This window comes from Mizuhopecten yessoensis, unplaced genomic scaffold, assembly GCF_002113885.1.
Source record: "Mizuhopecten yessoensis strain PY_sf001 unplaced genomic scaffold, ASM211388v2 scaffold445, whole genome shotgun sequence".
Classification (NCBI taxonomy): Eukaryota; Metazoa; Mollusca; class Bivalvia; order Pectinida; family Pectinidae; genus Mizuhopecten; species Mizuhopecten yessoensis.
The window spans coordinates 123811-147098 of record NW_018403550.1 but is presented as its reverse complement, the minus strand read 5'-3'; the positions used below and the strand labels follow the sequence as shown (position 1 = coordinate 147098).

Here is a 23288-nt window from a genome sequence, read left to right as displayed (position 1 = left end):
ACAAACTTACAAATCTCAAAACACGTAGGTTACAGACAGGAAGGAAACCCTGGTAGGCTAGTAATAAACAAGACAGCTCCATGTACTCAACAAACTTACAAATCTCAAAACACGTAGGTTACAGACAGGAAGGAAACCCTGGTAGGCTAGTAATAAACAAGACAGCTCCATGTACTCAACAAACTTACAAATCTCAAAACACGTAGGTTACAGACAGGAAGGAAACCCTGGTAGGCTAGTAATAAACAAGACAGCTCCATGTACTCAACAAACTTACAAATCTCAAAACACGTAGGTTACAGACAGGAAGGAAACCCTGGTAGGCTAGTAATAAACAAGACAGCTCCATGTACTCAACAAACTTACAAATCTCAAAACACGTAGGTTACAGACAGGAAGGAAACCCTGGTAGGCTAGTAATAAACAAGACAGCTCCATGTACTCAACAAACTTACAAATCTCAAAACACGTAGGTTACAGACAGGAAGGAAACCCTGGTAGGCTAGTAATAAACAAGACAGCTCCATGTACTCAACAAACTTACAAATCTCAAAACACGTAGGTTACAGACAGGAAGGAAACCCTGGTAGGCTAGTAATAAACAAGACAGCTCCATGTACTCAACAAACTTACAAATCTCAAAACACGTAGGTTACAGACAGGAAGGAAACCCTGGTAGGCTAGTAATAAACAAGACAGCTCCATGTACTCAACAAACTTACAAATCTCAAAACACGTAGGTTACAGACAGGAAGGAAACCCTGGTAGGCTAGTAATAAACAAGACAGCTCCATGTACTCAACAAACTTACAAATCTCAAAACACGTAGGTTACAGACAGGAAGGAAACCCTGGTAGGCTAGTAATAAACAAGACAGCTCCATGTACTCAACAAACTTACAAATCTCAAAACACGTAGGTTACAGACAGGAAGGAAACCCTGGTAGGCTAGTAATAAACAAGACAGCTCCATGTACTCAACAAACTTACAAATCTCAAAACACGTAGGTTACAGACAGGAAGGAAACCCTGGTAGGCTAGTAATAAACAAGACAGCTCCATGTACTCAACAAACTTACAAATCTCAAAACACGTAGGTTACAGACAGGAAGGAAACCCTGGTAGGCTAGTAATAAACAAGACAGCTCCATGTACTCAACAAACTTACAAATCTCAAAACACGTAGGTTACAGACAGGAAGGAAACCCTGGTAGGCTAGTAATAAACAAGACAGCTCCATGTACTCAACAAACTTACAAATCTCAAAACACGTAGGTTACAGACAGGAAGGAAACCCTGGTAGGCTAGTAATAAACAAGACAGCTCCATGTACTCAACAAACTTACAAATCTCAAAACACGTAGGTTACAGACAGGAAGGAAACCCTGGTAGGCTAGTAATAAACAAGACAGCTCCATGTACTCAACAAACTTACAAATCTCAAAACACGTAGGTTACAGACAGGAAGGAAACCCTGGTAGGCTAGTAATAAACAAGACAGCTCCATGTACTCAACAAACTTACAAATCTCAAAACACGTAGGTTACAGACAGGAAGGAAACCCTGGTAGGCTAGTAATAAACAAGACAGCTCCATGTACTCAACAAACTTACAAATCTCAAAACACGTAGGTTACAGACAGGAAGGAAACCCTGGTAGGCTAGTAATAAACAAGACAGCTCCATGTACTCAACAAACTTACAAATCTCAAAACACGTAGGTTACAGACAGGAAGGAAACCCTGGTAGGCTAGTAATAAACAAGACAGCTCCATGTACTCAACAAACTTACAAATCTCAAAACACGTAGGTTACAGACAGGAAGGAAACCCTGGTAGGCTAGTAATAAACAAGACAGCTCCATGTACTCAACAAACTTACAAATCTCAAAACACGTAGGTTACAGACAGGAAGGAAACCCTGGTAGGCTAGTAATAAACAAGACAGCTCCATGTACTCAACAAACTTACAAATCTCAAAACACGTAGGTTACAGACAGGAAGGAAACCCTGGTAGGCTAGTAATAAACAAGACAGCTCCATGTACTCAACAAACTTACAAATCTCAAAACACGTAGGTTACAGACAGGAAGGAAACCCTGGTAGGCTAGTAATAAACAAGACAGCTCCATGTACTCAACAAACTTACAAATCTCAAAACACGTAGGTTACAGACAGGAAGGAAACCCTGGTAGGCTAGTAATAAACAAGACAGCTCCATGTACTCAACAAACTTACAAATCTCAAAACACGTAGGTTACAGACAGGAAGGAAACCCTGGTAGGCTAGTAATAAACAAGACAGCTCCATGTACTCAACAAACTTACAAATCTCAAAACACGTAGGTTACAGACAGGAAGGAAACCCTGGTAGGCTAGTAATAAACAAGACAGCTCCATGTACTCAACAAACTTACAAATCTCAAAACACGTAGGTTACAGACAGGAAGGAAACCCTGGTAGGCTAGTAATAAACAAGACAGCTCCATGTACTCAACAAACTTACAAATCTCAAAACACGTAGGTTACAGACAGGAAGGAAACCCTGGTAGGCTAGTAATAAACAAGACAGCTCCATGTACTCAACAAACTTACAAATCTCAAAACACGTAGGTTACAGACAGGAAGGAAACCCTGGTAGGCTAGTAATAAACAAGACAGCTCCATGTACTCAACAAACTCACAAATATCAAAACACGTAGGTTACAGACAGGAAGGAAACCCTGGTAGGCAAGTAATAAACAAGACAGCTCCATGTACTCAACAAACTCACAAAATCTCAAAACACGTAGGTTACAGACAGGAAGGAAACCCTGGTAGGCTAGTAATAAACAAGACAGCTCCATGTACTCAGCGAAGAAACAAAAACGAAACAAAAACACTCAGTATCTCTAGTGTTCGTAATTCCCAATATATTTGAATACAGTTACACTGGCTTTGTATTTTAGCACTAACATAACATTATTAATCTCACTATGACGGCGATCATTTTATTACATTTAAACTGGCATACTCTGAGTGGCGCTTTGTAGATATCAATCTAGGATAACGACAGAACACCTCATGGAATCGTTTCATTTTCCCTCTCTTTGTAGAGGGTCCAAGGACTGTGTCCGTTTTGTTAGGTTAAACGGGTTCGCTTCCAATACAAGTAATTTCCGAACAATACGATTCCTCTGTCCATCGTATCTCCACACTTGTACCTCGCTCGGGCCAGTATCTATCCAGCGAAGCGGATGTAAACGATGGGGGAGTTTCGTGACGGATGGTTATTTAACGAAACAAAATAGCGACCAATCAAAAAAAGTGTTTCTTAATCCCATAGGCGGATGCCAGATTAATTTGCCTGTATGTATCTTATATCCGTGAAGATGTAGGCCTTTGTGTGTATATAACGGCTGTAATTAAACTATACATTAACAGTCAAGTAAAAGAATCATCAAAAACATACAACGCCAATACATTATCAATACATTCTATGTTTTCTATGTTTTATTTTACTGTATACAGAATGAGTCAAAATACCTAATCGATTGCTTTAAAATGATATTTAGTAAACATAAAAAGCCATTCTATTAATCAATTATTAAAACTAATTAACCGTAGTTCACTTACACATCATGATTCTTGCAAATCAAACAGTAACCACAAAAGTATCTATAATATGTTTATGAGGTTGTATTAAGCGATGCATAGTCCGGTTAGATACCTAAAGCAATAATACTATGAAAGGTTTAATAAGGACATATTCCGTGTGCGGTATGACAGGTGTTGTAAACAATAGTAACACTGCAGAGTCAGGTACGTCCAATCAATAGTCATCTTGTATGTATTGATAGCTGGGTATGCCAACGCACCGTTATAATTCATCCGGGACTCCGGAATGAGTTGTAACCGATAAAGTGTGTGTGGATTGTGTAGCCGAGCCACGAGACAATAAAAGGATATTAACTGCTGACATGGAAAGAGAACCTTCGATACTGTATATCGTGTTTACATATCCGTGTCACATAAAGCACGTGTCACGAGACACGCGCACATTCACGTCCATTCTTAGCTTATGATTGGTCAAAACATAAAAGTTTATTTCCAACAAATTGTTATATCAACATCTCGGTGAGAAACACGAATTCTACTGTTCAAGGTTCTTACAACCAAAACGACGTGGACATATAAAGAACGAGCAAAATCCAGAATATTTTATCAACGTACCTGTGGTGTGTAAAGATTCCAAGAAAAATGTAATAATATCATGAACCAGAAAACAACATTGACCGGACATTGTTATCAGGAAGGAAAAAACCGTTTGCATTATGTGGAAGTTGGTGTTTACATTATTTGCTGTTACGTAAATTGCAGCAGAATCAGCCCTCGCCTACGGAATTGACATATGATAATGTACTTAAGCTCAATACTGAATACTTAATTACCGAGTTATACCAGCTTTAACACGGTATATAAGTGAGGACATAATTGTGGAAGTAGTTCTGGCGAACATTACACGAAGAAACAAGAAGCCAGGTGATCAACTGACAAAGATGAAGGTGGCATTGGCCTGTTTTGACATCCTTAAAGCGATCTTGGTACGTCTTGTGCTGGTCATCCACAGTCTGTTGGCAGTATGGAGGGTGGTTAGCATTAATGATGACAACTTCTTCTGGTGGTTCGCCATCGTGGATGTCGTTCTCGTCCTGGAAGGTGTGGTGGCCGTTATTGTGAGGAAAGGCATGGAATACAAGTGGTAAGTCCTAGGGACTAGCTAGCTCACTATGTCAAATGTTACTTCATGCATTGTACTGGTGGTAGTTCATCGGTACAAGGATAATCATATATTTAATTACTGGGAAGCTTGAGATAGTGTTGGTAACGTCGGGAGGGGAAGGGGTGTTAAAGGAGCATCGGATACTCACGGTATTTCACCATGGTTACGGCGCACTGTAAGTAGATTTGTTTACATACCTACGAGAAGTGTTTAGTAATAATGTAATTCGTCACCATCATTCAGTTTTTTAAGGTGTGTGTAGTGTTTTAACACAAAATCAGTGATAAATCATCCGTTACAATCATTCTGACTAAATATAGTAGTTTTCCTACAAAACAGACGTTTCGTAAATGCCTAAGTCTAAACGTAAGAAAAAGATTTCATGTTTTTTAGGATGTAAAACATCCTGTGTGGAGGGTCGATTTGTCTCTTAAATTTAAGGATATTTACTTATCAGAATTCAGCGCTCGTTTAGTTCTCGTTATGGTAAATAGTTTCATACCTGCAATTCGGTTTACAGGCAGTAATACACTAGATTTTTGTCACTGACCCAACATCATATTATCTTGTCAATTAAAAAGTTCCTGAATAAAGTTGATGATGCACTCAAAAGATGTTGGAAGCTGTTTTACTTTTATACATCCTACTTTTTAAAAGCCAAACTTTGACCTCTTTTGACGAAAAACTGTGTAAGGGTAGTTTGAAAAGCATTACAGAAAACCGTAGGTAACTGTATTGTAGTAGCTCAATTTGGCAGGAGGTAAGAAACTATTTGAGCTTTATGAAATTTGAAAACCACATCAATGGACCTACTATATCTAAAAACGCCATTATCGATAAACGTAATGTTTGATCGAATCTACACGAGTGAAATAACCTGTATTATGTATGACAGTTCATATTGTAAATGCATCAATATCAATTTTAAACAAAGTCAGATACTCATAATATGACGAGGTAGCGTCCTCGATAAAAATTGACAAAGTATGAAGATATGTAATCCACACTGACCTATCATAAATCTTTATCTAAATTTACATTTGTTCAAAAAAAAATTGCAACAAAAATGAAATACTGACCAAACCTTTTTGTAAGCATAAACATTCAAAAACAAAAGACTGAATAAAAATGTATGTAAAAAACATTTTCAACATTATCGAAATACGTTGGGGTTTCTTAATATACACGTGGGATGCCGTCCTCGAGTACGATAAACCACTGCTACAGCAGTTAAATGATCATCCACGTACCTACCAAAAACTTGATTACTGCATAATCCGTGCAAATTTGTCTTCCTACAGCCATTCTTATACCATAATCATGACATTGTATCTGATTTCTGATGCACTGGTAAAACAATTGTTTCAGTACTAAAAACGGCAAATCAAATGGAATTAAATCAAACTATTAGAATGTAATTCCTTCTAAATGTAACTATTAACCATTAGCAATAAATCAATTTCCGTTGTTTATCCCTGTAACATTAAAAACGCAAAATACACTATGTAACTGGTAAGAAATGAGTTGGAGCGTTAAATGCTATCCTTATTGTCAAATTAAGCACTGCAGCAAAAAACTCTTTTTATAATCATATTAACATTGTAATATAAAAAGATGATACTCAAGTTCTGTTTTTTATTGAACCGTAGGCATTACAAGAAGACCCAATCACACTAATAAAATGCTCAAACCTTTTTAAAAAATAATTAAAACAATGTGGTGTGGTAGTAACGTATCCCTACATTCAAGAGTTCTGCAGCGAATTTGTTGATACAGGTATATTTTCAGGACAACTTTTGAAATTATCTTTGTCAAATTGTACAAATTAAACAAATCATTTAGTCTACATATGTATAGCTTCGGCTGTTCTGCAAAATTATCGCACATAAATTTAGTTTAATCTATATATCCAGTTTATAATGACTTCTGGACGGTTTGTCAATCATTAAATCTACAGTCGCATTGGAAATGCATGCTGGTCTAAACAATATGTGACGTCGAGACTGCTGACATGTTTTTATTATCGCACGACATGTCAAAAATCTCCATAATTTGCAACAAGTATGCTCTATTCATTTAAATTAAAGCGTGTTGAAATGTGCGTTTCACGAGATTATTTGATTTTGTTAAAAGCCCAATTATTTTAGTGTGGTTAATAATGACTCGCTATATATAATTAGTACCGCTTATGATAGCTGATGGCGCCATTGTAAAAGCCAGTATAGATCAGAGAATGCCGCGTGTTCAAACCATGCGTCTAACTAAGGATCACGTTACTTTGTATTGATACAATAAGCGATTTCAGTATTGGGTCTAGTGATGTACTGTCGGCTTGTTGTCGATTTTCCTGGTTATCAAATCTGCAATAATGGTTTGTATACAACGTTCAATTTGGTGAAGAACCATGAAAGTAATACTTTAATGTTGATGTTATGAAATACTTCTAAATTACTAAGTATACACAGTAAACTAAATTGAGAAAATACGAGCAAATCATTAAGTTGGTATTTGTTTTGTTTGATTGATATATTTCCGAGCATTGTGAATGTGTATTGATATTTTCCTTAGATAGAACTATTCGACGATATCACAACGAGTTTTAAGTAATGAAAACGTAATAAAAAACTAAAGCGTTGAACATTTACTTATGGTTAAATTTATTATAAAAGGCTTCATAGTTGTTATGTTTTCTCCTGTAATTCGAAGGCAAGGTAGTCTCTACCGCAATATGAGAAAAGTGGTATCAGATAGTTTTAATTCCAAACAATTCACTTAGATTCTTTCATACTATTTGCTTTTAATTATTCTATTGATTTCTATTTGTACCAATTGCTTTTTACATGTCTTCATATATAATAGACTAAGCTAACTATGATATTTGTTCAATTAATCCACACAGAAAACAACCAAAACGTATCTTATTCGGATGAATAATATATACCATATTAATTATTTTCAGTTGTGTTGTTTTAATCTTCTAGCAATCGGTTCAGGTCTGACCAGTCTGCTGATACTTGTGACAATTTCGTATCAATATTTTGTAATAATTGATAGACCTTATTTTCAAATAAACACCCATCATGTCAAACTACTTTAAGTATTCATGATATCATGGTAAACAAAGGTTTGCCAGCGATACGTACATGTATGTCCTGTTATACAATGTAAGAAGAGAGCTGGAATACGTTGTGCCTGATGCCTTAACTACAGTGTAGTTTTACAGTGTATCTAATTTTTGTGTTCAATTATAACGGTAAACACATATAAAACAAAAATTAACGGACATCGTCATCTGTGTCCTGTTATCATAATGTGTAGAATGATACGTGTTTATGGGAAATACATTTATCAACGCCCTAAAAGGAATTTGTATTGAGTCTGAACTTCAAAAAGGACCTTTCAATTTGTTTGCCACTAAAGAGTGAACCTAGCGAAAAAGAATAAAGGTGGGAGAAGTACAAATATATATATACATTATTATTTTTGTATTATAGAATTTGAATTTCAAACTATATTGTCTCTTTTAGAAAATAAACGCATGGTACTAAGTGAGAAAACAGGTTACATACAAACAGAAGAAGTACTAAAAAATACACGTGACATCAAATAAAATAAACAGCTGCGCAGAGTCACTTTAGCGTTGAATTTTCAATTTCCACAAAATAGAATGAAAGCGTTTGAAAGAAATGTGGTGTTAAGTCCAAAAGAAAATGATACAGAACTTTCTGTATCGCACAAGTTTAAGATTGTGTTATATTTTGTATTTTATTCAAAAACCAATATTTATTATATACAAAACATGAAATAATAATTGAAACATATCATATGAACATGTACTGAAATATATTGTATGTATCAATCATGGCATTGCAGTTGGTTTCTCTCAAGTCTTAAAATGTGCTATATATGGAAATTGAACAAAAGGAAGTAAGAATTTATCTAACAATAGCAAAATTACTTGTGTACGAATCATGTAGAAAATGAAGAATCAACACAATTGAACTTGTATTGAAATACTATGTATGCACTTATTAACGGCAAATGTATATTATGTATAAGATGTAGAAAGAAAAAAAAACTTTAAAAATAAAACAGGTATTCTCCAAATTAAGAAATGTTGACGATTGTTTAAATGAAATCGTTCTAAATTGTGAACACCAATAATAAATATATAACGTTTGTCGAACAGTAAAACTGTAGTTTAACCGATATCACATATCCAGCAACACATCGTTAACGAGTATTTCATGTGCGTGTTTAACGAACCCAATCATGAAAGATGAATATTTTAGGACGCCTTTCAGCTCGAATTTAGTGTACATTTTGTTGCAGTATATTTAAGGACCATGTGATAATTTGACATGGTAATAAACTTTATTGTGACAAAGAATGTAAATTATACAGATTTCTATGTGTTTATCAGCATGTGACAGGATTGTTGGCTACCATCTACATACCATCCAATACAATAATAGCGTCTGAGCTCTCCGTAAGTAAGACAACATTATAATTTGTCAATCACAATGATTTAAAAAAAAAAAGAGAGAAACAATTCAGTGTTTCGGAAACCATCAGGTGTATTCCTCAGATAGCTCACACGTTAAGTCCGGATACATATAAATAGATCATAATCAACATTGAACTCAAAAACTGTTTTAGTCTTTTTTGACATAAGGTTTTTAATGTTATCCGACTCGGTTTCGTATCGATTATGTTTGTGAGGGATGTTGCTATGAGTAGGAAACATGCTCAGTTCAGCATCGTATGGTTATATGATAGGCCATATGCAGTCAGGACTACTGCCGACATGTTACTGGATATAGTTTACATTAACACATGCAGGGCATTTTTCAAGCGGCATGTTAGGTTGATTTTTAATGATATTGATATAACGCCGTTGACATAGTTCCATACTTTTACACTAACATGATGTATATACGCTTCCAGGTTTTGTCCATGTTTCCTACTCTACCTTGGGGGGACCGTTCCAGCAATATGGCTGCTGGAGCTGGACAGGAGAGAACGATTCATCAACACCTTACATCCGGTAGCTGTCACTAACGCCACCAATCTGACGGCTATAACTACATCCAGCTCTGTTTTATCTTCAGTATCTGTACAAGAAGAAATACAAGATAACATCATCAGTGTATACGGAGTATGTATGGCAGTCTGCTTTTTTATTTCATAGATATAAATATCATATCCCACCTGTCATATTTGATTATGATTTATATTTACGGGTGATATACTTAGAGATTAGCATATGGCCATTTTGATATCACATCCTATATCAGCCCGAGAGTCCTGATATTCGGCCCTCTGGCTGATATCAGGACTCGAGGGCTGATTGGGGGTGTGATATCAAAATGGTCATATCATAAACTATTTATCATATGTTTTTTTCCTTTAAAATAAACAAAACATACACAATGATGTATATTAACAAAACAGTAACAATTATACGTAAAAAGTACGTGAGACATCAGATAATCCATGAATATTTTGATGTCCGATTGCGTTTTTCTTGCAGTGTTCTTGTTTTTCATGCTTTCCACCAAAGCTTCGGTATCATTAGCATTATTGAATTGTTCCCCTGCACCCATAACACGTTTCGTCTCCTTTTCCATTTGTTCGTTGTCATATTTCGTCTAATTCAACAATCCTTGCTGCAAATTTCTCCAAAATCTCCTCGACAGTCGCCATTGTTGTTTATGCAGACGACAGGTGTAACACGAATAAGCAAAACCAAATCCGGAAGCGGCGCCATCCAGAAATTAGGGTGGGGCTTTGTGAATCAATTTTTAAATTATTTTCCATGAAACGGCATTTTTTCTATGCCAGCAATCCGTTTGTTTACATTAAAAGCAGACAGCAATAAGCGGAAGTGGCAAAATCCGGAAATTTAGGAGGGGTTTTGATATCACTTTCAAGGGTGTGTGATATCACCCGGGCTGATGTCAACTTGTGGAAATTTTAGACTTATTACACATACAAAAATGGTGTTATTATTAGTAAACATATGATAATCTCCATTAAAACATAAGCACTTTATAGGATAAGTTAAAATTGAGAACTGCATTATCCGAATGAATATAAAACGTAATTTCTTCTTTAACACAAATGTAGATAAGCTTAAATGTCTGGGGGGAAATGCCATTAACTCTGGTATTGCAAATGATATATTAACTTATTATATATTAAAAAAGTAGTCATCATTTTAATATTTGGAGGAAACACTGTACGCTTAACGACTTAATAATATTAAGGCACCTAATTGCTGAAAAAAACATATTACACGAAAAATTCCTTTTCATTAATTGATATAACAAATAATAGATCGCTCATATGAATGGGAACTGTTTATTGGCTGGACAGAAAGATGTTATCGTCCTATAAACGTAACTCTCAATGTTTCAAAAACTGAACCGACTCATATTATCGCCTCCGCTTCTTCACGGTCTATGTTTAATGAAACTATAATAAGAAGAATAAGTGATTTCCCCTGGATGAATCTCAAAATGATAAAACTAACATAAAAAAGCAAAACAATACATTGCAAGAAAACTTCACAATAAAACAAAACCTAGTGATAGTCAATCGGAGAGGCCTCTTTTAGGCAAGCCCGGATTACATGGGTCAGCGCCATAAGACAACACAAGACTCTTGTTCTCTTAATAATTTGCTGATCATAGACACTCTAAGGAGTCCTGGGGAAACCGTGAAACATTTCATAATAATACTTTATTCATGTTGAGAAATTCTTAGAAATTCATTGACAATAACTAACAAAAACGATGCTGATGAAGCGAACGTGTTTCGTTTCCTATTTCTTAAAATAAACCAATGTGGAACACTCACTAGTAGTGCTTCTTCTATGATATAAAGTTAAAACGTACTGATGTTAAGGATGCAATATCAAATTCAAAACTGACAAAGCCTTAGGCTAAGTAAAATTGCATTCATGTTGAATAAATCAATGGTTTTTTTTTCAACAAAACGTTTGTCTTCAAATAGATTAGCCTAAATATGGTAGTGCATTGTAATTCTTCTACAGTAATAAGAAACTAATACCAGACAATAAGTGTTAATATTAATCGAGTAAGGAAATGCGCTTTCTGACGTTCTCTGTAAAGTCTGCGTCAGAGTCCACACGGCTGTAGTGTCAACATCGATACGTTCGCTGCATGGTATGAGTATGAATTATTGAATTTTACACAGCAAAACCAAGAATATCAACATGTTACGTGACACAATCAATTTTATATTTACCTTCTAAATTTTTAATTACTCTTAAACTATCACTCGAGTAACATTTAGATAAAATACGTGGCAGAGTATTTAATTATTTTTCAGCACGCCAACCCTGAAGAACAGCACAACATGACTAGTAAACCCTGAGTAAACAATACATTACATAAGTGGTGCCCATACAATATAGACATAGTGCACATACCCACACTACCGATGTATTTTGAAATAACTAAGGCAACAAATATTCGGACAACGCCTTAACTAATTCAGTTTGTCTTTACTTAGTCATCTCAAGTACAAGCAAATATTGTGATAATTGGAATATGGATTAATTAAAACGACTAAGTAGACGGTACACATGGGACTAATAGCCCATTAGTAGTGTAGGTGTCATTTATTGTAGACAATAGCTATTGACTGGTCCATTATGATGTAATGCATACATTTCGACCATTTACTTGACAGGAACCCTCTCTCGAGTTATAGTGGCAAACGATAAAATAGTGACATATCAGAGTACATTTTGTTTTTTGTAATAATAGCTTTAAAGCATATCCACAACGTATTATATATAAACCGCAGTTTTATTGCACTTAAAAACGGTTTTGAGGTCGATTAATGTGTCAACAGTAAAACGATGTTCCTAAATATACATATTTTTAGGCAAAACAAATCGATATATTAATACATGACATTCTAACTGGGGCATTTAAAGGAGTCCCCTTTTTAAAACTTAATGTACAAACACTACAAATTTGTCTAAATGTAATCTTCTTTTAATCATTTAATGATTCAATTAGTCAGCAATGTAAACCATGCATTTAATTTAGTATTATTCTCTTTGTCCAGGTGACTATACCATTAACCATTGAACTGGAGCCGGATACGTGGGTAGTTATCATAGAACAGCTCCTGCTATACTTCATGATACTTGGTCGATGGATTCTTCCTCGAGGTAAAATTTCACGAAACGAGTTATCTCAACTGTTGTTTGTTTTTATCGGAATGGCATCAGACATCACAGAACTGTTTGCCCTGTTCGATGAATCGCAAGTCAGACAGAGCCTCGAGCTGACATACGTTATTTTAATTATGTGGTCGGTCAGCCTAATCCAATTCTGTTTCGTGCTCACCGCCACAAAGAACCCGTCTCGTCCCCGTGTGGCATTAGCGTCTCCTCGGGAGATGCGACGGAAGCTGCACTGCTCAACGTGTTACAGTACGGAGCTATGGAGCATATTTGTGTTGATGTTAATGCAGGATTTGCCTTTCTTAGTAATTCGAACTTACACGATAGCCTCCCTAAACCTCATCACATATAGCATCATCTTCTTCACCGCTAAAAACATCCTCATTGTCCTCCTCCTCATCTACCGTGTGGCTGTCATATGCTGCGTGAAGAAGGATGACGAAGACGACAATGAACCTACATCACCAAAAGCTGAGGAAATGGTATACAGAAAAGGCAAAACAAATGGTCACCTTGAATCTATATCGGTCATCGAACATAAGGAAAATTATCACAGACATCCTAAAATGCCTAGTCTTAATAATCTACAAAACAATCGCATTCATTGTCCAACTAGACAGCCACCGATGTGGAATGAATATCAAACGAAAGGGATTAAACTGAATTCTCATTTGTCGACTCTAGCAATCAGAAAACATCATATTGCGAAGCAGTATATTCACCACAACAGAGCGAGTCTCGGTAGTCTGTGATTAACACAATGACATCCATGTCCAATAACTGTTTCATCAACGGCCAGTGAAATTAAACTTTGATCACGTTGTTCCAGTTGATTCAGGGTAGGATTCACATCCTGGTTGTTTTAGGTTCACACTGATTTCAGCACCGATTATTCTATTGCTTAGTCGCTAGTCGAAGATTCGCTAACGCAAACGTATAAAATCGTGACTCCTTGTTGCATACTATACACAACAATAATCGACAATATATTAGGGCAACAAAGAATTAACCTGTAGCCTTGAGAAATGTACATGAATGAATCACGTGGGATTTCTGTTGAAGACAATGTATATCGTATATGGAAACATTGATATTAGTTAAAGCATACAATATAGTAACAAGACTAACACTATTAACATAGGCCCGTGTAATATACATGTCTTTACTGTAAAACACTATTTTTAACAGGATATGGTTGTAATTTCTACCACCTGCAAGTCTAACTCAATAAAATCTGTAAAAAACAATCCAGACAGTCAAAGTGGTGGAAGATATAAAATCATGTGTGACTTTATAGTTATGAATTAAAGCCGTGATTGCAAGAACGCGATACAGATACAAATACGGACGTCAATCATACTGAATCAGCGTTCATACCTACGTTCATACATAGTTAAGCTTCATAATGACAGGGTCACATTCTAGAGAATAAAATGTCGTTATTGTCACCTATCTCTGACACCTAGGTGCCTTTTAACCTTTATATCGACACAAATTAATACACAAAAAAATATAATGTCAAAAGTTGATGTGTGTCGTATTGCATCTTTAAAATAGATGAACCTTTCCGATTGCTACATATGACAACACACGCTTTGAATAAATTACTCATTTTAGAACATTTTAATATCCCCTTGTTCATGGCTAAATTTCTATAAGTGTGTGACAATGCAACATCGCCGCGTGTGTTTAATTGTGAAGAACAAATTTATATTGGAACATCTGTATATAATAATTATGAGAAATTAACTTCTTTTTTTTACCGAAGATTTCAATCAAATATACATTAACAGCCAAAGGAAAGTAAAATGGATTAAAAATCCACCAATGGGCAGTCTTTTTTTTTACACGAAACGATTAATACATATGCACGTGCGTTTGTGAAATCTTTATATTTTTTTCAAAATTTCCTTCTGTGCATAAACGACGCCAACTCGCCATGATTTCCACATCGTGACTAAATGTAAATATTCGATTATTCATTTCGACCTGTTCTACCTTGAGAACGTCAGGATACCTTTGATGTATTAGCAACTTAATCACCTCATCTGTGGTGAAATGTCATTAACAATAAACCACATAGCTACCTGTATTGGTGGTAGTGCATGTCAACACAAGGCTTTAGATACTGGTTTGCCGAATTTATTAGTATGGCCCCAGCGTTTGTCTGGGGCACGTGCTGGTCTGATTGGTAATCATGACGAGACCCTAAAGCAACAGGTAATGATTACCTGGGTTGTAAACCTGTCTGAAGTCTAACTTATTGTGGAGTTTCCAACGTAGCTGACATGTTACTGACGCCATCACCTGTTTAATTACACTGTACATTCGTGTGACAATGTATTCTATACACTGTATACTACTGTATTATAAATTGTTTTAGTACTAGAACATAAAAATGTAAAATTCAACCTTTCGAAAGTTGTTTTATGATTGATTGCATAGTAGACAAGTACGTTGTAATTCTATATGTTATGAATATACAATGTTTAATGTAGATATAAACGCATTCTTAGAAATACAAAACAATCATAGCATACAATGTTCTGAAATCGAATATAAGATAATGTAGTCTTTTCGGTATAGATATATTTGTGCGTGTGTTTTGTGTGAGATGGGGTGGGAGGGGTGTTTTTTTAACGTTCTATCAACAGCTAAGGTCATTTCAGGACTTGGGGAGGAGTGGAGTTGTTTAACGTTCTATCAACAGCTAAGGTCATTTCAGGACTCGGGGAGGAGTGGAGTTGCTTCCATTATGTGTACTACGTAATGACGATTTCAATTTCTGTCCGTTCATATACCCACCATCAGTGTTATGCTGGAATACAATACAAGCACGAGCGAGTGAGCTGTAGTTTGATATTATCATAGCTTTTGGTTAGAGTGCCATATATGGTTCCTGCTGCAGACTTTATACTAACTGTTATGTTAGAATATATGGATTAATAAATGCACGTGTTGCTATTTTATACACTTAGTGTTCTTATGATTCTTTCAAATGAAATCAATAACAATTATTGAGTGTAATGTTTTGCTTTTGCAGTTTTTTGCAATATGAAAGGAAGACAGAAATCCATGCATTGTTAAATTGGCGGTATTATTACGTTCGACTTTGAATATTTTTTCTGTATAAAAAGAAAGATATAATAATTATGTGTGTATTAATTTTATAGTGGCAAAGTTGAATAGGCGGTTTCCTACTACCGTAATACAGTATATACAAATTCGAAGAACAGAGATCCCCTAACCAAACAGTAAAACCCAACCTATCAGAATAGAGGATTTCAAAATTGAAAAGTCCGAGGGACAGATTATTAACCCGGATACAGGCTTATATTGTAGGACCAAATCTAGAACACAGTTGAAGAATTTATCATGTTTTTCAAGTGCCTTTCCATGAATAAATGGTAACAAAATGTATTCATGTTGAGCAATCTCGGCTCACATTAAATGGACAGTGAAAACATAAGCAACTCTAAGAAAAACTCTATTTTTGACAAGTAGATGTCAACAACAGTCGTCTTCCTTTAAAGGATCCGGAGAAAAACATTAGATAGTTTTTTATGGTTTAATTGCACTTGTATATATTGTGAAAAAGTTTACGTTCACAATTTTGGAGGCATAAATTAGTTTCCCCATCATCAGAACGCATGATGAGTGGTCCGTGTGTCTGACGTGTGTAGGTCGAGGAGGAAATCATCTGGCTTGTGACGAGTTGCAATACTTGTCAAACTTTATTGGTCACGGACAGTCTTCTTGAGAAGGTCAAATTAAATATGGGTGTCAAATGTCCAATTAAGTACCTAGCGATGACTAATTAGGAGCTGGTATTTAAAACTAGAGAATAACTATACGTCGCCATTAAACTTGCGGATTTCTCTAGGGATAACCCAGTCTCCGTCCCAAAGGAACAGGTAAGACATGTTTTCTATTTTTGAAAATTTGTTATATACTGTTACTGGGTTTTTTTTATTTCTTGTGAAAGTATCTTTGAAATGAAAGAACAGCTTGATTTGAGAGACCACCTCTTTATGTAAAGTAAGCAAATAAAATGTGTTTAAATTTTATGGATAATAGTGAAAAGTAATAATTACACTGAATAACCTCGTTAGTCCTACCCTCATTACAGGAACACTGTATTTTATTATTTTACAAGTGATCTGGTCCAAATGCTTTCACAAATAAGATTATTTATAACAATACCAAACTCCTGGTCGCCGATACGTTCCTCTGCAATAGAATTATGTGGGTGATGAAACTAACCAGCTAAAGATAGATATAAATTTATCCCCTACTGTTTGACCTTAAATCATAATGATAATAGTCAGATCCAAGTACTAACAAATACTCAAAAAACTCACACCATTTAACTAAATTTCCTGAGCAACATGGTAAGTACTAAGGGATTATGAAAATGAGCAGTGTTTGTTCAAAATATTTTGTGTTTAAATGTTATCAGTTTTATTGCATAGTTTCGAGCGATCTTTTTCTGATTTTTCAAACATAGATACAATGTACCTAAAGATAAAATACTAGTATTTTTTAGAATTAAATGTTTACCACTGCGGTGAATAAAAAATGATTTTTAAACAATCAGAAGCATGTAAATTAAAATACAAAAAAATACATTTTGTACATTTTGTGGTGTTGCCTTGTACGCAAACCATCAATGTCAAAACAAACCAACAAACTAAAAACAAAAAAATAACACACCATTCATCTTCTGCTCATAGCGTCTATTTTAAAAACAAAATAGGAGAAGGATAATGGTTTTCCCAAATTGAGTTAACAACATATATAATGTATTAAAAAACAATCTTATTCAATAAAATAAATTGATGAAACCTTCAAATATGAATCTGTTAATGCTAAATAAAATGGGCAAGAAAAATTTACATTTTACTTCGTCAAATAAGTGACTGATCCTAAAACTATAACAGATTAACTGAAATCTTAACGCGGTCGTAGTATTGCTTCTAGGGGGATGTTATTTGTATCGTTTTCTCCAAAATTTCTAAGTCAGTATGGAAACATTCTTAATCTCCCCAATGACAGACAGACTGTTAAGTGTACTACTAGTGTTCACTGTTATTCTATTCCGTCTGTGACGATGTAATCGCGGGTATATGAACGACAACAATGTCCAGTTTAACAGCATACTCAAACAACGTGTTCTTCTTCGCAGCATATTCAATTCGACAAAGTGCCCTGTCATACATCATACTCTATCAAAATGTCCTACTTTACGAAATACTCAGTTCAACAGTTTGCAAACTCCATAGTTTATTAATAGAATTTACATCTGAAGTCATTTACGTGGAGAAACAAACAAAGTATATACTGGTTTGATGCCAAAAAACTGCATGCAAAAATACAACTGTGTTTTAATTGTCGGGCCTTTGACTCTCCTTTAGTTTTTGTGGCTGTTTTGTACTAGTGTTCTGTGAAAAATAATATGTTGATCTGACTATCGAAGTACTTGACTTATATTGAACTTCTCTGTCCTTTGAAAGAGAGCAATAACTCCAATTTTCCATGCCTAAATTTAAATGCTTAAAAGCTCAGCCTTTTCCATAGAAATTAGTAATTTACATAACTGAATCTAAAGCATTTGTCATAGGAAAAACATAAAAAATAAGAACAAATTAATAGAAGATAAAAGGGGAAATGTACCAACTACAAACTGAACTTAGATATTTAACTTATTGCTACTGATTTGTTGTGAAACTAATTAGTACCAAATAAGCTGAATTGTGGATAACGGATTGTATGCTATGACTAGTCTATAAGTGTCTGGTTTTAATTTAGTTATCGTGGATTACGTTATCACTCATAGAAAAATTCTTCTATGCTAAATTCATACATTTAAACTAAGTTTTTTGAAATATGCACATTATCGTTAGGATGTCATTCAGCTATATATATATATATATAAGGTAAGCGCTGAAAAGGCCCACCAATACACATTTAATTCAATAAACAAACTTGAATGTATGATTTTCTTTTTCTTCGATCCGTTTGCTCTTTTTTAATTACACTACTCAATATAGAATTATATTTCAAATCTAAGAGGAATCATTTGCTCAATTAATGGTTAACGTCATATAAAATGGTATTGAGTTGACGCATGGTTCGTCACTATGTTTTCTCATCACTTTAAACTGCATTTGTGTCGATAAGCTGATTGAATGTGTTTATTCATTATCAGTCTGTTCAAATTATTAGAGATTTTATCGCAGTAAATGGAGAAAAAAGTTAAACATGTTCACGTGATTAATTGGAAGCTGCAAGGCGTGTAAACAAACAAAACAGACTGTCACACAAAACATATAAACGGAAATTGGTAAATGCTGTCACGTTTTGGTCTGCCATTAAAATGCAAGTAATATTCATAGTGGCTGTTGTATAAGACAATTGTTATCGATATCACACCACAGTGATATAAATGAAAATACATTTATTACAACACAATCGTGCCCAGTCAAACGAATGAAATTTTGAACTATGAAATTGCATTCTAATTAGTAATATATCAGCTTAGTATGAAATATAACTACAATGTACAATCTATTTGGGTAAGCATGATGTATATAAAAAAAAAAGCCAGAAGCAAACCAACATGTATACAAATTAGTAAATCGGGTGGTCGTAATCGGTAGCGCTAGACCTTAACAGTAGTATCAGAAATATATCATTAAAATAGATTTGTTTTTGATTTGGTGTGCAAATGAACAATGTGCAAGCATGCATTTTGTTTTGTAGTAAAACGAACTCGCGACAATCAAACTTGACCCGGAAACTGTCAACTAGCAGACTAGTATAAGCGAAACGTATCCTTTATCTTAGAATGTATTCCCGAGATCACGCAGACAGTATTCAAGTAAAGATACCTATATACGTTTAATGGTACATATATGTTTGTTGCAGGGAAAGTGTTCCATGATGAAACAGTTCCTTGTACTAGTGTTTGTGGCGGCCCTTCTAGGAGTACGGGGGGACAGCGACAACGATAACCACCACCACCACCACAGCAGCAGTGGAGGCGGTGGAGGTGGCAGTGGTGGAAGCGGGGGTGGTGGCGGCGGGAGCGGAAGAAGTGGGACCAGCGGCGGAAGCGGAAGTAGTTGGACCAGCGGCGGCAATGGCGGAAGTGCATCATCACAAGGCAGCTCATCTTCTGGTCATGGAGGTGAAACTATCCGCGTCATAAAAGGGCATGTCAATTCAGGTGGATCTCATATTGTTGAGACAGTTCCGGTGCATACATACAAGATGCAATATGTCCAGCAACCGCCTACACAGTATCACACCGTATACCAGCACATCCCTACTCCCTATTTCGGCGGATATCGAGATGGAGGCTTCGGCGGCCGTGGGTTCAATGGGGGCTGGGACGATAGGTATCAAGGAAGATTCGGCGGACCTGGCGGACCCGGTGGACCAGGTGGACCTGTCCATATCAGCTACTCAACATATAACCATGTATACGGACCCAGTGGTGGTTATGGGCCAGGTGCTGGCTGGTCTAGTGGGGGTCCTGGTGGTTACTGGGGTGGAAACGGAGGTCCTGGTTATGGCGGTCAAGGATACAGCGGTCCTGGTTACAATGGTCCAGGATACGGAGGACAAAGCTACGGAGGGCCTGGTTACGGATGGCAGGGAAACCAATACGGAGGACCCTCTGGTGGTTACAATCATGGCTATAGAGGCTACCCCAAAGGCGTAAGTATTACCAAACTATATATAGTAAAGTTATCACGCTTGGGACCAATTTTGATTTTCTCTTTCATGGTCATTTACTTTCCTAAACGCAGTAGTATAGGTTTAATACTAGCTTTCTCTACTTAAAAAAAGCTTCAATAGCGCATTCGATGTCTCTCCAAGTATCAGAAATATTTCGATAGGTTTGGTAAAAGTTCCCTGTATTGTCTGTAGCTGTCGTGTTGAATTCTAACTGCGACTTCTTGTGTTGATAAATGCTGAAGGTGGTGTGCAAGGTATTCCCTCGGACGAACGCACTGTAAAATAATGTCATTTTGTTTTGTGTAAATGCCATGGACGGGGAATAGTGCTATGAAGTCTCGTGTATGGCTGACTTCTGTCAGTTCACATATTTATCAAAACAAAATGCATTCATGGTGAATTGCAATTGTACACAGTAACAAAACACGTACATGGCTTATTTCCCTTGTTTAAACAAATATACATTTCATTTCAGAAACCGTACTGAAAACTACTGGAACAATTACAACTGAAGAGAAATCGGCTTTCAATCGAGCTGGTGTGGTATACCCGCGTCAAATTGCAGTTCTCAGAATAGTGTTACATACCTTCATGTTAAACCCGGTTCTCTTTACGATTGAAATATTTCTAGAATTTTCATTTGCATTCGCAGATGGATAAATTCAAACCGAAGAAAGTGATTTTTTATACACATAACAAGTTATAGAACCGGTCTGTGTAGATTACAACAAATTCATGTTTTAAATGAATGCTCGTATTTTAGTATTTTGTAATTTTTCTGTCATTTAAAATGTGTCGGTGATATATTTGTACATAGTAAAATAATACATGCGACTACTTGTAGTATTTTCTAAACCTAATTCATTTTTTTCCTTTCGTTCAAAAATAACTGTAATGCATTCTTCCATGTTGAAAGATTTACAAGAGGCAACGGAGCCTAAGCGATCACCTGATTATTAGGTTTGCGACTTTAATGTAACATAGCAACTGTTGATTTACCGTCATTAATTGAGGAGTTCAAAAATAAATCAATAAAAGTACATTTAAAAAACAGCACCAGGAGGGATGTAGTGTTTTAATTTTATTACAATACCATCAAACTGTCCGACTATGGTATTAATTCTAACTTAGTTTAAACTTTTTCCCATTGAAAAATACATAAAACTTTGTACATTGTACAAGTCAGGTTCTTGAGGACGGAAACCAAATAATTTATATTCTTGATTCTTTTTTGGCCATGGCAGCTTCGTATAAAACGTTATCGAGCTCGGTTCAGTATCTTTTGAGGAGTCCAACTTGTTTCCGGACGCATTACGACAGATCAGTGGAGCAGACAGACGAACACCGCCCAAGATCACAAAATGTGTTTTTTCTGTCGTCCATGGAAATTGTATACTTTGGCTTGTGATATACATGTATGCAACATCAATCATAATAATAACAGCAGCTTCAATGAAAACTGAAGAAATGATGACCATCCATCAATTTTACTGTGCAACAAAAGTTGCGTTTCTTGGGCATTCTGAGGAAACTCAATGTCCAATGTGCATGGCGATATAACAAAAAATGATCTTATACCATATAACCCCTTTCATATTGTTTAAAATGAATTACTATGACATCAAAATGATTGCAGAATGTGATTTCAGAGTTCGACATAAACCTTTCATCACGAGGGTCGACTCTGGACCATAACCTCCTTGTCAAATGTTGTTCATTCACTATCAGCTCACATTCAGCGTTCTTCAACATATATCGGTCAATAAATACAGACCATTGACAAACACTATCAATTACATTAGTACATGAAACTATTCAGAATAGAATGGTAAAATGGAGGAAACATCATGAGAGCCATAAAAAGCTGTTACTCGAACAGATGTTTGAAAGGGGTTAGCAAACCTTCTCAACATGCTGACATTTTAATCAGCCCGTCATAAGAAACTCAATAAAGATGAAATGAATAATAACGCATGCGGACATTTGGCACTTTCGGCAGATGCCCTAGTACGTGATGATAACTATTACCAAGCCCTTTGATTTCTATGAGATATTTTGAATGAATAAATGAATGAATGAACACATCATTTTAAAGTACATAAATTGCACATGATTTACAACTGTATGCAATACATGTACTAGATATGTACATTACCTGTACTAGATATTTACATTACCTGTACTAGATATGTACATTACCTGTACTATATATGTACATTACCTGTACTAATATGTACATTACCTGTACTAGATATGTACATTACCTGTACTAGATATGTACATTGCCTGTACTAGATATGTACATTACCTGTACTAGATATGTACATTACCTGTACTAGATATTTACATTACCTGTACTAGATATGTACATTACCTGTACTAGATATGTACATTGCTTGTACTATATATGTACATTACCTGTACTATATATGTACATTGCCTGTACTAGATATGTAAATTACCTGTACTAGATATTTACATTACCTGTACTAGATATTTACATTGACTGTACTAGATATGTACATTACCTGTACTAGATATGTACATTACCTGTACTAGATAT

General features: G+C 35.5%; 2 protein-coding genes across 2 annotated transcripts; both read left to right on the top strand.

Moving 5' to 3' along the window:
• The first annotated feature begins 4166 nt into the window (after positions 1-4166).
• Positions 4167-13859, top strand: LOC110449372 (transmembrane protein 26-like). Its single transcript, XM_021496205.1, has 3 exons — positions 4167-4737; positions 9706-9916; positions 12862-13859. Exons 1-3 carry the CDS (start codon positions 4535-4537, stop codon positions 13732-13734), a joined length of 1287 nt encoding a protein of 428 aa, XP_021351880.1. The 5' UTR covers positions 4167-4534; the 3' UTR covers positions 13735-13859.
• A 6065-nt stretch (positions 13860-19924) lies between these two features.
• Positions 19925-21212, top strand: LOC110449373 (glycine-rich cell wall structural protein 2-like). Its single transcript, XM_021496221.1, has 2 exons — positions 19925-20704; positions 21201-21212. The coding sequence occupies exons 1-2, from the start codon at positions 19925-19927 to the stop codon at positions 21210-21212; spliced, it is 792 nt and encodes a 263-aa protein (XP_021351896.1).
• The last annotated feature ends 2076 nt before the right edge of the window (positions 21213-23288 follow it).

Coding starts and splice junctions, on each gene's coding strand:
- LOC110449372 (XM_021496205.1), top strand. CDS start 4,535: ATGAAGGTGGCATTGGCCTGTTTTGACATCCTTAAAGCGATCTTGGTA. Junction 4,738..9,705: donor AAAGGCATGGAATACAAGTG/GTAAGTCCTAGG, acceptor ATACGCTTCCAG/GTTTTGTCCATGTTTCCTAC. Junction 9,917..12,861: donor ACATCATCAGTGTATACGGA/GTATGTATGGCA, acceptor CTCTTTGTCCAG/GTGACTATACCATTAACCAT.
- LOC110449373 (XM_021496221.1), top strand. CDS start 19,925: ATGAAACAGTTCCTTGTACTAGTGTTTGTGGCGGCCCTTCTAGGAGTA.